We start from the raw sequence: 15,869 nt of genomic DNA, 5'->3' as shown, positions 1-15,869 counted from the left end.
GTGGAACCAGAGAGTGAAAACAGTGAAAATACTTCAGTTCCATCTTCTATTGTGTCCAAAGAGCAACCCAGGTCAGTTAGTAGCTTTAGGCTGGCCTATAACTCAAGGTCGCATCCAGGAAGAGCTGGCCTAAGGCAGCCTTTGAGGATCTATGCTGAATCAGATTGAAGCAGAAGCTGTCAGGCCTAGGTTACTTCCTGTCCAGCTGCCAATGTGCAGCTGTGATTTGGGGCAAGTTATACTTCTTCCTCTGGCATGTTTTCCTCATTTAAAAAATGTGACAGTGATTTATTTATTATTATTATTATTTTTTCCCAGACCTGGGTACTGAACTCAGTCCTTGGGCTTTTCCCTCAAGGACAGTGCTCTACTATTTCAGCCATAGCACCGCTTTTTTTTCTATGTATGTGGTACTGAGGAATCGAACCTGGACTTTGTACATGCTAGATAAGCACTCTACCACTAAGCCAAACTCCTAGCCCCATGAGACAGTGATTCTTACTGCAGGTTGAAGCTTCCAAATTCCTAGTACCCCTCAGGTAGAGGAGAGTAGTCCCATTAGGGTCTCAAAGGAGTCATATGCTTCCAAGTGTTTTGGCCCTAATTATGGTTAATTCTGTAGTATGGTGATCAGTCAGAGCCAGGAAACTCACCTGCTTGTAGGAAAGCCATTCATAGGGTTGGTCTGGTTTCCGAGAGCCTAAACAAGGGCCATTGTCTAAAAAAAAGGGGGGGAGGGGAATCACAAAATAAAGGATGGTCCTAACATGTACAAATATGCCTGTATTTTGATTCTATCCCACCATATTCTACATGATCCATTATTCTTTTTTCCATATATTTTCTATTGTAATTAATAGAAGGGTTACATTATATTCACCAGATAGAAGGTGCATTACTTCACAAATTGATACCCTTTCTCATGACATGGTCCCCATTTCCCTCCCCCTACCCCCACCCATCATCTTGTTTTCCCCCCTTCCCTATCCAAATTCAAATGACCAAATAAGCATATATACAATATATCAGATAATAAGGTAAAATACTGTAACAATATGAAATAACCAAGCAACAGCAAGAGAGATGAGAGATAACATAGTACATTAAGGACAACAATCAGTAGTTATATGGCTTTTGTTTCTATATCCTGGAGGTCCTTTCATTTAGCATCATACTATATGGCTTTATGTATCTAGGTTTTACTCTATTGTAAATCTCTGCTAAGAGAGTCCAAGGTTTCTACTATTATGACAAATGAGGGAAACCACTGAGCCTATGTTCCTTTGAGTCTGGCTTACTTCATTTAATATGATTTTTTTCTAGGTCTTTACATTTCCTTACAAATGGGGCGATGTCATTCTTTCTGATGGCAGCATAGAATTCCATTGTGTATAAATACCACATCTTCTTGTTCCAATCACCTAGTGAGGGACATCTGAGTTGTTTCCATATCTTTGCTATGGCAAATAGTGCTGCAATAAACATCGTTGTGCTAGTGGATTTAGTATGTCCTTGTTTCTGGACGACTGGGTAAATGCCAAGTAGTGGAATTGCTGGGTCATAGGGGAGCTCTATGTTTAATCTTTTGGATACTACATTATTCTATGTTAATTATTTAATTAGAAAGGAGTTCAAGTCAGAAATGTTTTCTCCCTGGACTTTGGTCTGATTTTTTTTTTAATTGTTAGTGTTCTGTTTTATTTCTAAAAGGAGCAGGGGAGATGGGGAGAAACAGAAGAGGAAAAATAGGAAATTACAATCTTTCTGGACACTCAAGTTTTGAATTCTCTTTAATATCCTATTGGTTTAGGCCAGGAGCCAGTAGTAAGAAGCAGAGATCCTGTTGCCACAAGTTTTCTGATGAGGAATCTCTCAAAACTGCAGAAGTTTAAAGTATTGTCCCTCAGAATATGGAAAGATAAATGAAGTTATTTATCTGACCAAATTCTGATAGCCCAAACAATCAGCTAAAATCCCATGAATTCTTATTACATGGGTAAAATCCTAATGGCCCAGAAACAAACTGAAGGAAAGATGAAAAAGGAGGAAGAATAGGGATTATCTGTGAGAGCCAAAGTTAAGAATGCTTTCAGATACATTCTGATTCCAACCTAGATAGCAAAAAATAAAGAAAGAGATCCCAATACACCTGTCATCACCCACTGTAGGTTTGAATTCAGAAAGGCATTCAAGGCATTCTACATTTTTGCAATGGTGGGCGAAGAGCTAGAACCCAGGGCCTTACACATGTTAGGTGAGTGCTCTCCATTTGAGCGAGATCTCCAGCCCTCAAACAGGTGCTCAGATTGGGCTATACATATGGGATAAATGAGAGGAAAAGCAGGAGAATGGACCTCCCTGGTGTCATGACAAGCCTGGCCCAGTTATCCAGATTTTATGCTCTAGAGAGGTGTGATGTACATGCACATTCAAGCACCAGTCATGAAGATGGGACACAATGACTTTTCAACAGAAAGAAAACATTTTGGACCCTCTTTAGTTTGCATAAATTACAGCAAAGGCAGAGCAGTAGATGACTGCTGATGGAGAAAAAAATGCATCAGCTGTAGGAAACCCTGTCATTTTATTCCTCAAGAATAGAGGCTAGAAAATTACAGCCAATGGCCCAGAGTCCCATTGCTTGTTTTTGTAAACAATGTTATTGGAACACAGATGAAAGTCATTCATTCATGAATTATTGAAACTCTGTCACTTACCATATGGCTCAAGAAGACTAAAGTATTTACTATCTGGCCATCCACACGTAAGCATACCAACTCCAGTTTTTGTCTGTGGTGATAAAGCCCCAGGCTCACCCTGTAACTTAAAGCATATACCCAGGCCCTGCTATTAATACCTTTTATTTATTTATTTATTTATTTTTGCCAGTCCTGGGGCTTAAACTCAGGGCCTGAGCACTATCCTTGGACTTTCTCAAAGCTAGAGCTCTACCACTTGAACCACAGCATCACTTCCAGCTTTTTCTATGTATGTGGTACTGAGGAATTGAACCTGAGTCTTCGTGCATGCCAGGCAAGCACTTTACCAGGAGGCCAAACTCCTGGCCCTGAGAGAAGAGTTTTATAAGATTAGTAAGAATTTAGCACAAATGCTGATTAGGGGTGGAAAGAAAAGGACTGTATGATCAAGAGAAAGAATAAAAGCACTCAAAGGCTGGGTAGGAGAGCAGAGGTGGCCTTGTTTGAAGATTGTATTCCAGGGGGAGTGATGCTAGAAAGGAGGAAGGTACCAGACTTCATAGATCCCTATGCTACAGTTAGAAACACAGGGTCAGTTCATCAGCCAACATTTCCAAAGTGCCTTTTTGGGAGGGGGGGTCATTGGGCTTGAACTCTGGGCCTGGGCACTGTCCCTGAGCTCTTCAGCTCAAGGCTACCACCCTACCCCAGGGCCTGGGCATTGTCCCTAAGCTCTTCAGCTCAAGGCTACTGCCCTACCACTTGACCCACAGTGCCTCTTCCGATTTTCTAGAGGTTAATGGAAATAAGAGTCTCTCAAACTTTTCAGTGCCCAGGATGGCTTTGAACCTTGATTCATACACCTTAGCCTCCTGAGTAGCTAGGATTACAGGCATGAACCCCTGCACCCAGCCAAAAGTGCCTCTTATGGATCATTGCTTCCTAGGAAGGTCAAATGATGGTCAACTGTGGTCGAATAAACTTGAAAACTCCAGATTACCCGGGCCCAGTTAAACAGGTTTTCCTTGACTGCAGAAACATTAGCATCCATCAGGAGCTACTATACACTTGGCTTTCTATAAAATGTAATACATTATTTGGTGAGGAAACCCCCTGGGACATGAGAAATATCCAGAGGATTCAATGTGGTCTGACACTGGCTCTGAATAAGTTAGAGGAGGAGATGGAGGGCTTGAGCCATGCCAAGAAGGCACAAAGATTCACAGAAATGTGGATTTCAGAAAGAAAGGCTGCTCTTGCCTTATGAGAAACAAGCAGTAAGTATCAGCCACACAAAGGCAGCAGAAACAGGCTTACTTGACACATGCAGGCCCCTCTGGAAACCTTCGTACAGAGTTCTGACATCGTCGTAAAAGTACACAATGAGCTCATCACTGTCCAGGAGCGCAGACCTGCGAGCACCATCACTGCCCTATTGAAAAGACCAACAGGAAGAATAGCATGTTAGAAATGAGAAGACTACCACGTCCTGTCTCAGCGTGTGTACCCAGGGTGGAATGGCTAAATGAAGTTAGTTAGCATGCACATTCTCTTCTGTGCTTATTCATTTGTGGTGTGAGTCAGTTCATCTCAGCAGGTGTCCAGGATAGAGTATATTGTAATGAACTCTGTATTGTGGTCACTGTCATGCCAAATGAAACCCCTGAACCTGCTTCAACATAAATACATTTTTTTTCTTGCTAATGAATCACAAACAAAGTAAATGCCAAATGCACTCCACGCTATCCTCTCTGGGGACTGCTCAGTGAGTACTGCTTGAATCATGTGCTGAGGTGTAACTAATGGGAGTCACCTGTTTACATAGGGTGAGGAAGCTCAGGCTTTGGAGAAGCAAGATTAGGACAACATGGCTGTAGAGCTTCCTTTTCCTAAAGAAAACTGAAGGGAAGAGGAAAGAGGCTCATAGACTAATCAGCAGCTATCCAGCCAGACAAAGCCAAAGGAAAGGAGGGGTTGATAGGAAAATGCCGCCACCACCGCACACACTTACAATTCTCAAGCTGCTGCCATTAATAGCATAGAGCATAAACTGTTTAGCTCTGGCGGACACGATACACCACTCTGTTTTATTCCTATGACAGCACCTGCATTTTCTGAAAGATTATTTTGACAGTTCTAACTCCTTGCCAACTGCAGTGAAATCCATAAGATACTTCAGTTTCTTGTGTGGCATTTAATAGTCAAGGCCAGCAGCTACAGCTTCACTGTAGGTTCAGACCAGACCCAATGTCACTGACACCTTCTTCTAAGCTGTCTCCATCTACTGGCTCATAGGGACCCTTGCTACAAACGACTCCACACTGGGGATAATATGACAGTTCTTGTGAAATAGCAGCAGGAGTAGGAGCTGAGCCCTCTGGGGCCAAAAAAATACTTCCAGGGGTCCAGAGATCCATAGGAACGACAGAAGCAATCATTATAGACAGACAAAAGCCTAGCTACTACTTCACATTTGCAATGGTCAGGAGTCTCTTGGGGTTTCCCTGTGATAGAACTTCTGGTTTCACAAGAAAGGACTCCTTAAAAGCAGAAGAGATCACTTCCAGTTTGAGGTTTGATCAAAGAAAAGAGGCGCAACCTCATGAAACAGAGCAGGGTGGCAAAGTAACGATAGTGTGGCAGCCAGAGCTAATGGGCCACATTCCAGAGAATGCACTAAAGACTATTCATACGCGCCACAGGTGCATGTGCATACACATGTATGTATGTATGTGTACATGTTACACACACACACACACACACACACACACACACACACACTGCCTGTGTGTCGTCCAGCTTTTTCTGTATACGTGGTACTGATTAAACAAACCCAGTGTGTGAGTTCACACTCAGCTCCTTCCCTGAGCTCTCTCAGCCGACAGGCCTCCTCCTTGGCATAATTGATTTCATCCATCATTTTGCGCTCTAGATTTTGCTTCTCGACAGCAACATTTCTGTTTTCTTCCTGTGCCTTTTCAAGCCTCTCTTGTAAGTCTGTAAGACTTTGTTCTGCAGTTTGTAGACTCTCTAAGTCTTTCATCACTTTTGCAACATGTTCTTTTGATGTCTTATTCTGTGTATAAGCAAACCAGCATCCTCCAACACCAATTAGAATAGAAACTGTGAGAATAAAATCCTTCATCTAGTTATGAGGTGACGTGTCAGAGGTCCAAATAAAACCACATCCAGGGCCTTGAGCTGTAGTTTCTGTCTGTGACTCCGGTCGTTGATTTTCAACTGAGAAATCATAAATGAAAGCTCATGTACTGCGATCCTGGGAAGTGTTGTTCCTTAGACATTATTGTCTCTAAAATTCTTCTCATATTGTGGGAGTTCCACAAATTCTATCAACCACTGAAGGGGATCTTCAAGGGTCCAGTGATGAACTTCTGATGCTTTCCATCGCTTCCACAAATCCTCAACAGTAATAGGCTTGTCTTCTCTGTGCAGATGGCTATGCGTATTAGTCGCCTCTTTATACTTCCTATCTTCTCTGATAAATTCATCGCTTTCCTCTACTTCAATCCCCCCATCTTTGTCATCATCCATTTGTTTATGGATCACCTGAAGAGCTTCCAGACTAAATCTATCTTCTTCTGTGAAGCATGGTGGACTCAGTGACATGCAGGGATCTGTCAGCTGCGCCCAGCGATTGCCCTCCACTGGCGCTGGAGAAGCGGCCGCCCCGCCAAGCCAGTCGACCTTCGCCCGCGGAGGTGTCTGGGCACCAGGTCGCAACCATCCAGGGCTCCGGCTCCGGCCACCAGGAGCCCGAACACCAGCAGCGCAGCCCAGCGCCGCCCCGGCAGCCCGAGGCCGGGGCCGCCGTCCCGGAGGGATGCGGGGCGAGGGGACCGCGCGGCGACGGCGCCCCTGCCGCTGGCCACTCGCTGGCCCTGCAAGGCGCCACCGTGGCCGGCGACTCCGCGGGCCGCCCCCGCCACCCCAGATGCTGCCTCCCGCCGGACGCCAGTCTGGTCCTCGGGACGCCGGCGGCCTCCGGAGCTCGGGTCGCGGCGGCGTTCATTGGCTCCGGTTATTTAAAACAAGAAACAAAACAAAACAAAAAAAGTGGGTGGGAGGCAGAAAGGCACCGCGTTTCTGGGCCGTGCGCGAACCCGCGCTGCTGCCGCGGCTACGCCGGGATCAGCTGCTCTGGCGGGGCTCAGCTGCAGCCTCGGCCAAGGAGTTCCTGCAGTGCCTGGAAGGCGCGCTGGACCTGAGCGCGCCCACGAGGGACTCCGCCATCCAGCTGTGGCACAAGGTACCAGGGAAGCCGGTGGTAGAAAAGCCAGCTGGGGTCGCAGAGCGAGAGGCTCGAGCCCTGCTAGAGAAGAACAGATCTTACAAGTTGTTGGAAGAGAGTGAAGAGAGCAGTGAGGAAACTGGGATTCTGAGTAAGAGCAGCCTCGAGAAAAAGCGTAAAAAACGGAAACATCCCAGGAAGAAGCACTGTGATGAGGAGGAGGAAGAAGAGGAAGACATTTCTAAAGAAAGGAAAAGGAAGACAGGGGAGCATGAAGAACAGACACAGAAGGCAGAATCAGAGGACGGGTGGAGAGAACGAGAGCGCCTTCGGGACCTGGAAGAACGCAATACCTTTGTGGAGCGAGTGCGTCAGTGGACAAGGCTGGGACTCGCCAAGTCCTGGAGCGCTCAGACAAGGAGGCTGATGAAGGGGCTCAGAAGCGCCTCACGATGGCTGAAGAAGACCTGAAAGCCGTGGTCCCTGAGCTGCTCTAGAAATCCCGCCGAGAGTACCTGGCCAAGCGGGAGCAAGAGAAGCTGGAGGACTTGGACGCAGAGCTGGCTGATGAGGAGTTCCTCTTTGGAGATGGGGAGCTCAGCAGCCATGAACAGCGGCAGCTCAAATACAAGCGGCGAGTGCGGGATCTGGCCGGTGAATACCGGGCAGCCGATGAGCAAGAGAAGCTGGAGGCCACCGACCGCTACCACATGCCCAAGGAGACCAGGGGACAGCCGGCTCGAGCTATGGACCTAGTGGAAGAGGAATGGAGCGCTCCTGGGGAAGCGCAGCGGCGATGGGAGGAGGCCCGGCTTGGGGCAGCATCACTGACCTTTGGGGCTCGAGATGCTGCCTCCCAGGAGCAGAAGTATCAGCTAGTGCTGGAGGAGGAGGAGGAGACCATCGAGTTTGCCTGTGCCAATCAGCTTCAGGGTGATGAGGAGCCTTCAGCTCGCCCTCCATCAGGAAAGGCCCAGCAGAAGGAGGCCATCCAGGCTGTCCGTCGCAGCCTCCCTGTGTTCCCATTCCGAGAGGAGCTCTTGGCTGCCATCGCTAATCACCAAGTCCTCATCATTGAAGGGGAGACCGGCTCAGGGAAGACCACCCAGATCCCACAGTACCTGTTTGAGGAGGGCTACACAAAGAATGGTATGAAAATCGCCTGCACCCAGCCCCGGAGAGTGGCAGCCATGAGCGTGGCCACCAGAGTGTCCCGGGAGATGGGTGTAAAACTCTGGAATGAGGTTGGTTACAGCAACCGCTTTGAGGACTGCACGTCGAGGCGAACAGTCCTCCACTACATGACAGACGGGATGCTTCTCCAAGAATTCCTCTCTGAACCCGACCTGGCCAGCTACAGCGTGGTGATGGTGGATGAGGCTCATGAACGGTCCCTGCACACAGACATTCTCTTTGGGCTGATCAAGGATGTGGCTCGCTTCCGGCCTGAGCTCAAGGTCCTGGTAGCTTCTGCCACACTGGACACTGCTCGGTTTTCTGCCTTCTTTGATGATGCCCCTGTCTTTAGAATCCCTGGCCGCAGGTTTCCAGTTGAACTCTTCTATACCAAGGCTCCAGTGGCTGACTACCTGGAAGCCTGTGTTTCGTCTGTGCTGCAGATCCATGTGACACAGTCCCCTGGGGACATCCTGGTGTTCCTGACTGGACAGGAGGAAATTGAGGCTGCTTGCGAGATGCTCCAGGTTCGCTGCCGCCGACTGGGCTCCAAAATCCCGGAGCTCCTGGTGCTGCCCATGTATGCCAACCTGCCCTCTAACATGCAGGCCCGAATCTTCCAGCCCACACCTCCTGGGGCCCGAAAGGTGGTTGTGGCGACCAACATTGCAGAGACTTCACTCACCATCGAGGGCATCATTTATGTCGTGGATCCCAGGTTCTGTAAGCAGAAGAGCTACAGTGCCCGCACAGGCATGGAGTCGCTCACTGTCACCCCCTGCAGCAAGGCCTCAGCCAATCAGCGTGCTGGGCGAGCAGGTCGAGTGGCTGCAGGGAAGTGCTTCCGCCTGTACACAGCCTGGGCCTATCACCATGAGCTGGAAGAGACCACAGTGCCTGAGATCCAGAGGACCAACCTGGGCAATGTTGTGCTGCTGCTTAAGAGCTTAGGGATCCATGACTTGGTGCACTGTGACTTCCTGGACCCTCCACCATATGAGACCCTGTTGCTGGCTTTGGAACAACTGTACGCTCTAGGAGCCCTCAATCACCTTGGAGAGCTCACCACGACTGGTCGAAAGATGGCAGAGCTGCCTGTGGACCCCATGCTATCTAAAATGATCTTGGCCTCTGAGAAGTACAGCTGTTCAGAGGAGATCCTGACAGTGGCTGCCATGCTTTCTGTCAACAACTCCATCTTCTACCACCCTAAGGACAAGGCTGTCCATGCTGACAACGCCCGTGTCAACTTCTTCCTCCCTGGTGGAGACCACCTGGTTCTGTTAAACATGTATACACAGTGGGCTGAGAGTGGCTACTCCTCCCAGTGGTGCTATGAGAACTTTGTACAGGTCAGATCCATGCGCCGAGCCCGGGATGTGTGGGAACAGCTGGAAGGGCTCTTGGAGCATGTGGAGTGGACGTTGGGCTGAGCTCCTGCCAGGGGGACTACATCCGGGTCCGCAAGGCCATCACTTCTGGTTACTTTTACCACATAGCATGGCTGACACCTACTGGCTACCGAACAGTGAAGAAAAGGCACAAAGTGGTCATTCCTCCCAACTCCTCCCTCTTTAAAGAGCAGCCGCCCTGCTGGTTGCTTTACCATGAAGTTGTCTTGACCAGCAAGGCTTCATGAGACAGGTGTTGGAGATTGAGAGCAGTTGGCTTTTGGAAGTAGCTCCCCACTTCTACAAGGCCAAGGAGGTCGAAGATTCCCACACAAAGAAAATGCCCCCCAAAATAGGCAAGACACCTGAAGAACTGGGCTAGAGAAAAGGACAGATGGGAAGGAACACAAACAGATCTTGATACCAGCACCTTTTCTTTCTGTACATTGTTTAATTCCTGTAAAATAAAATTATTTTTTAATAAAAAAAGTCATATTGCCTCACGTGATATGTCCATTTTTTTTCCTGCTCCCTTCAGTCAGGAATTCAGTTGGTTTGGGGATCATAGATGTGAATTTTGCTTTTCCATTTGAAAGTAGGATCAGTAAGGACTGAAAGGATTTGGAAAGAAATGGGTAGGTATTTCCAAGCCAAGAATAATGTCTGCTGTTCAGCACCCACAATCACCAAGAATGCTCAAATTGCTCCATGCAACAAGATATTATACAAAGGAATTTGATGACAGGAAGCAGTGCTTTGGGCTGAGGGCACAGCTGTGTGGTAGACTGCCTAGCACCCAGAGGCCCTACCAAAAATTGAACTAAATATCAGAAAAGAAAAGAAATTGCATACTAATTTCAGCACTAGCAACCTTGTTAAGCACATTTGAGGCTGTTCATTCACTTATTGACCTATTGATCCATTCATACCACATAACCACCCATCCATCCATTCAGCTCTCCATCCTCCCATACAGCCAATCATTCATTATCCATTTCTCCATCCATCATCCATCTTTCTATCCATTCATTTGTTGAGGACATTTTGCAAACACATAAGAGAGAACGAAGGCTACCCTGGTAGATAGGGAAAGTGGTACAATCTGTATTAATTTACACAATAGCCACCAGCCACAGATAGCATGACAGAGTACAATTAGTTCCCTTGAAATCAAATGAAAATTTCAGGGGGTGCTTAACTACAGAACTTACATTGGATTGGGGAAGACTTATCAAGTTCTTTCCAAACCATAGTCCAGCCTTTACTGCTTCTCTTTCAAGTTGAAAAACAAAATTCACTTCTGAAATTCTAAAACTGCTTTAATCCTTGACTCAGGCAATCATGGAAAAATGGACATGTTAGGTGAATAAAAAGACCTTGAGCTCAAGTGCCAGCACTGCTACCCCTCCCCCCAAATATTTCATGAATAGAAATGTAGGTAAAGCCCTATGGTAAACAAGGACAAGGCCAGGACTTTGATTCCCAGGAAGAAACACACACACACACACACACACACACTCACACACACACACTTCTCATAAATGATTCTTGGTTATCACTAACTCATCTTTGGCTAATGATGTGCTGTAAAAATAACAGCTAGATTTCAGTGAATGCTTCCCCTAATATAGAAATTCTTTAATAAAACTGTCCTTGCCTTCATATGCTGCTTTAGAATGTGTAATAGTATGCTTACAGCTTATAACACCTCAGGCCTCCTGTGTTTTACATGTTAAGTACATTTCCTTAGCAGCTGTAGTTTGATGGTTTAAATAGATGTAAGACTTTTACATTTGGCAACTTACAGTAATGTCTTTATAAAGATAAGATCAAAATTTACTGGTAGGCTCCAGTTATTTTGTAAATGGCAAGTGAGAAACTTTACGCATATGGGCAGATAGTGTGAGTGATATTTTGGGTTAAGGTTGGAAGATGTCAAATTCGAATGTAAAGATCATGTCCAAAGTCCACAAGAATGAGCTGGACTGCTTCTCTGGGCATGAATCAGCTACCTCACAGGCCTCTTACTCTCTTTCTCACATAGTTCTTCCCGAAGGGAGACTCAGGTAAAGCAGCCAGATGGCTAGTGCAGGTTGGCAGCAGACTAAGAGAAACTGAATAGAAGACTTTGAATTTCAGTAATTGTATCTCTCCCCTCTCCTTCTCCTTCTCTCTCTCCCCCTTTCCCTCTCTCTCACCGTCTTCTTCTCTCTCCTCCTGATTCTTTCCCTCCTCCTACTCTTTCCTTAATGTGGCACCAATTGAGGACCTAAGGCACTTGTTTGTCTTTTTTTCACTCAACATTAGTTCACTACTAATTGAGTTACATTTTCACCCCTAGCTTTTCTTCTGGTTAATTGGAGATGTGAGTCTCATGGACTTTTCTGCTGAGGTAGGCTTTGAACCACTATCCTCAGCCTCCAGAGTAGCAAGGATTATAGTTGTGAGTCACTGGAATCAACAACTGTTGTGTTTTCACATTGAGAGTTAATTGTAGTCCTAGTTTGTACAAAAAGATTGTAAAATATTACTGATAAATTATTAACCCCAAGAAAGCAGCTACTCTCATTTATTTGAAATAGACAAATCAAATTGCCTGACACTGGTGGCTCATGTTTGTGATCCTAGCTACTCAGGAGACCGAGATCTGAAGATCGAGGTTCAAAGCCAGTCTATGCATGAAATTCCATGAGACTCTTATTTCCAATTAACCACTAGTGTACTAGGCTTGAGCAAAAACTTCAGGGACAATGCAAGGCCCTGAGTTTAAGTCTCAGTCCTGGCATACATCCCCAAGAATTATGACAATGTAAATATCTGACAGGAAATCACTACTTTTAGTTAGATTTGTTAGACAGAATAGGTGAGAGGTTTTCGGTGCCTGATAAATTTTTTTATTAGGTAACACATGCTTTTGCAATGGTAGATGTTGGAAATCAAGTTTCCATTCCTGAAACAAATACCTGAGAGTGAACTTCTAAAGAGGAGAGGCTTTGCAGGACATTGGTGGCTCACACCTGTAATTCTAGCTGCCCAGAAAGCTGAGATCTGAGGATCACAGTGCAAATTGAGCTTGGTTTGGAGAGGGTATGAAACTCTTATCTTCAGATAACAAGAAGATGGAAAGAACCAAAAAGAACAGAAATCCTGGCCAAGTTTGAGAGATCAGTGCTGCAGCTGCAAGAGCTATTTCGTGGCAACCAGCTGGTTTTCACCCATCTTCTTCCAGATGGTTTAGCAGAGTTCGGCTGGCTCTTGCTCCACTGACCTTCCCTCAGAGCTCAGTGAGGATGCCCCTAGCAGCTGGGCTGGCAGCCTGCAGGTGGACTGCAGTCCATCCAAGCCCCGCCCTGTGGCCCCACCCACCCGCGCTTAGACACGCCCCTCCTGCCCAGAGGACCATGGGAGCTGCTTGCCTGGAATCCCTGTGGAAAGCACAGTTGGAGGCCAACGGACAGGGGCTCTTGGTAGACCTACTAAAGGAGCATCTGGAGATTGTCGTACATTGACTTTACCTTAAAATATGTACTTTATTTATAATTTAAACGTTTATTTATATATATAGTTTACTTATAACTAATAATTTGTTCATTCATTTTGTGGGGAGTGGGTCCTGAACTGGGTTGGGGAAAGGTCTGGGTTTTCTTGCTCACGGTTAGTGCTGTACCATTTGAACCACACTACTTATGGCTTTCTGGTGGTTTATTGAAGTCTTATGGACTTTCCTGACTGGGTTGGCTTCAAACCATTATCCTGAAGTCTCAGTCTGCAGAGGAGCTAGGGTTACAGATGTGAGCCACTAACAACTGGCTTAAAATATTCTTAATAAATAATTTTGCCATTTTCCCTATCCCATCGTTTCAGTCAAGTGAAAACTTTAAAAAAAGGTTGTTCCGATTTTACCCAGAGGATTGATTTGACAATTGTAAATTAAATTGATGAAGAGGTCACCACTGAAATTTATACATCACTTTTTCTATCATAAAGATTAAAATTTCTGGGTAAAATGGAAAATTATGTTTTCAAGATAGTCAAGACTGTTTTTGTTACAGTTTTAGGTACAGAATATTAACATTTGCATCTAAGCTGTGTACTTGGGCACCTCATTCCTGTAATTCTAGCTAGTCAGTAGACTAAGAGCTGAGGATGGTGGTTTGAAGCCAGGCCACGCAGGAACGTCCATAGTTAACCAGTAAAAAGTGAAAAGTGGGGCAGTCGCTGCTTGGGGACGCGGTGTGCGCGGGGGCTGCGTTCTGCGCTCAGGTTTCCCTCTCACCGCCTGTCCCTCTCCGGAGCCCGGGCCCGGGCCCTACTGGACGTGCGCCCATGCGTGTGGAGCGTGACCAAGACCAAAGATGGCCATGAAGTGAGGTCGTGCAAAGTGGCCGATAAAACGGGCAGCATCACCATCTCCGTGTGGGATGAGGTCGGCAGTCACATCCAGACTGGGGATATCATACGGTTGACCCGAGGATATGCATCTCTGTGGAAAGGATGTCTGACACTTTATACTGGAAGAGGTGGTGAACTTCAAAAAATTGGGGAATTTTGTATGGTTTATTCAGAAGTGCCAAATTTCAGTGAACCCGACCCAGATTATCGAGGACAGCAGAACCAAGGGGTAAATAATGAGCTGAAAAATAGTAATACCAGTACAGGTACATTTGGACCAGTGGGAAATGCTGTTCAAACTGGCCCCGAATCAAGGGGATGCCAAATTTCATATTCTGGTAGAAGCAATGGCCGGGGACTGACCTATCCACAGCTATCAGGAGCAACTAATAATCACAAGTCATGACCACAATGAGTAATGGCAGGGATCCTCGGAGGGCCTTTAAAAGATGACCTATTGTCCCGTCCGGCGGGACGTCAACTAGGGCCAAGAACCTAGAGGGAGGAATGAAAGGGACAGGAGACACGAAGAAGGCAGCAAGACAAGCGTTCTGATCAAGCTGCGAATTTTATTTTTCACACAGGGGCTTATATGCCTCTTCAGGAGAGGCAAGAGGGGGTTGGGGTACTGCTCAGGGTAGGAGGTCAGGTGGTAGGATGTTTACATATCAATACAAGCAGGCAAGGGTTGCTTAGTGACCTTAGGGCAAGGAACTATGCAGGCACATTCTTATGCTAAGAATTCAGGGAAGGGGAGAATGTCTCTGACATATCCTCCCTAAACCTTAAAATAAGTGAGGGGCGAGGATTTAGGCAATATCATGGTAGGCATTAATCTGAGAGGGGAGACAGAGGCCCTGATCCCTAGAAGGGAGGCCACGTTGAACAAGAAGCAAGACACACTAGCTGATGTGTCTGTCTTTTTGCTGAAGATGCCAACTTATCGGGCGCGTCCCGCCCCGCAGGAGCTCAGGAAACAGCTGTGCGGTGGTGGTGGAATCAGGCAGGACAGAATATGTGGCAGCAGCTTCATCTCTCAGGAACTCCAATGGAATGTCACACCTCCTGCTGGATTGCCTGCAAATTTCTGCGCAAACTGGTTAAAGCAGCTTAACCTAAGGCCTGACTTCAGTGAATTCTCCCAATGATTCCCTGGTCCCTTTATGTAAAGAGGATTGATGGGAGAAGATTCATCTTCTATAACTTCTTCAAGCTGACTCAGGGGTGTTGTCTCTGTACTTGACCAGGAACCTTAAAAAGCTTAGCCTATTTTACCAAGGGGTTGCCAGGATTAGCTATCAGGAACAATGATTTGCTCCAAACTAGAGATCATATTCAACATTTAACAACTGCACAAACCTTTTTTGGCTACAATAGTTTAGTTTACTTAGCACCCATTTGCAAAGGCATTTTCCTGATTGTCTGGGAAACTAAATCTCTGCAACCTTAAACAATGCTTTAGTTGTCAGATCTAAACAGATTAATAGAGACACAAGTCTCAGATCCACAAACTTTCCTGAATTTGTGGCTGGAGTCAAATCAAACTTTACTCAGTTAGGACTTTAAACTACCCATTATCACAGATGATTGACAAGTTCCTGCCCAGTTTTGGAAGGCACAGGCATTAGTAAGGCATGCTTACAAACTATTCTATGACCTCCCGGCTCTGATTAATATTGAATGGCCAAGCACGAGTGACTCTAGGATCTGACACCATCTCTGCCATCCACACAGAGGCTTTCTGCATCTGGATACTTCATTGTCCCAGTAGTGTCTCTCCACACAGGGATAAACATCCCATTGGCATTTCACTTGCTTGGTTGCTGGACTTGAACTCGGGGTCTGGGTACTGTCCCTCAGCTCTCCAGCTCAAGGCTAGCACTCTGCCACTTTGAGCTCCAAAGCAACTCTGCCTCAGCATTCTGCTGGCAGATTAGACACCACAGTCTCACAGGGACCTTG

At 46.4% G+C, this 15,869-nt stretch overlaps 1 protein-coding gene and 3 pseudogenes across 1 annotated transcript in view; 2 read left to right on the top strand and 2 right to left on the bottom strand.

Annotated features, from left to right (window-relative positions):
- LOC150039630 (long-chain-fatty-acid--CoA ligase 1-like) overlaps window positions 1-5,116 on the bottom strand; it is a 39,900-nt gene extending 34,784 nt beyond the window's left edge. The window contains exons 1-3 of the mRNA XM_090327720.1: window positions 4,958-5,116; window positions 4,017-4,131; window positions 654-718 (exon numbers count right to left, since the gene is read on the bottom strand). Coding sequence (XP_090183846.1) covers window positions 654-718; window positions 4,017-4,131; window positions 4,958-5,116 — 339 coding nt within the window. The remainder of the gene's footprint in view (window positions 1-653; window positions 719-4,016; window positions 4,132-4,957) is intronic.
- Window positions 5,117-5,240: 124 nt separating this feature from the next.
- Window positions 5,241-6,765, bottom strand: LOC150039629 (stromal interaction molecule 2 pseudogene; annotated as a pseudogene).
- On the top strand, window positions 6,763-9,936 carry LOC150039628 (pre-mRNA-splicing factor ATP-dependent RNA helicase DHX16 pseudogene; annotated as a pseudogene).
- A 1,511-nt stretch (window positions 9,937-11,447) lies between these two features.
- Window positions 11,448-14,360, top strand: LOC150039627 (SOSS complex subunit B2 pseudogene; annotated as a pseudogene).
- The last annotated feature ends 1,509 nt before the right edge of the window (window positions 14,361-15,869 follow it).

Source organism: Megascapheus bottae, unplaced genomic scaffold, assembly GCF_031878675.1.
Source record: "Megascapheus bottae isolate mThoBot1 unplaced genomic scaffold, mThoBot2.hap1 HAP1_SCAFFOLD_154, whole genome shotgun sequence".
Classification (NCBI taxonomy): Eukaryota; Metazoa; Chordata; class Mammalia; order Rodentia; family Geomyidae; genus Megascapheus; species Megascapheus bottae.
Note: the sequence above shows the minus strand (reverse complement) of the source record. Positions and strands in the feature narration are given on the sequence as shown.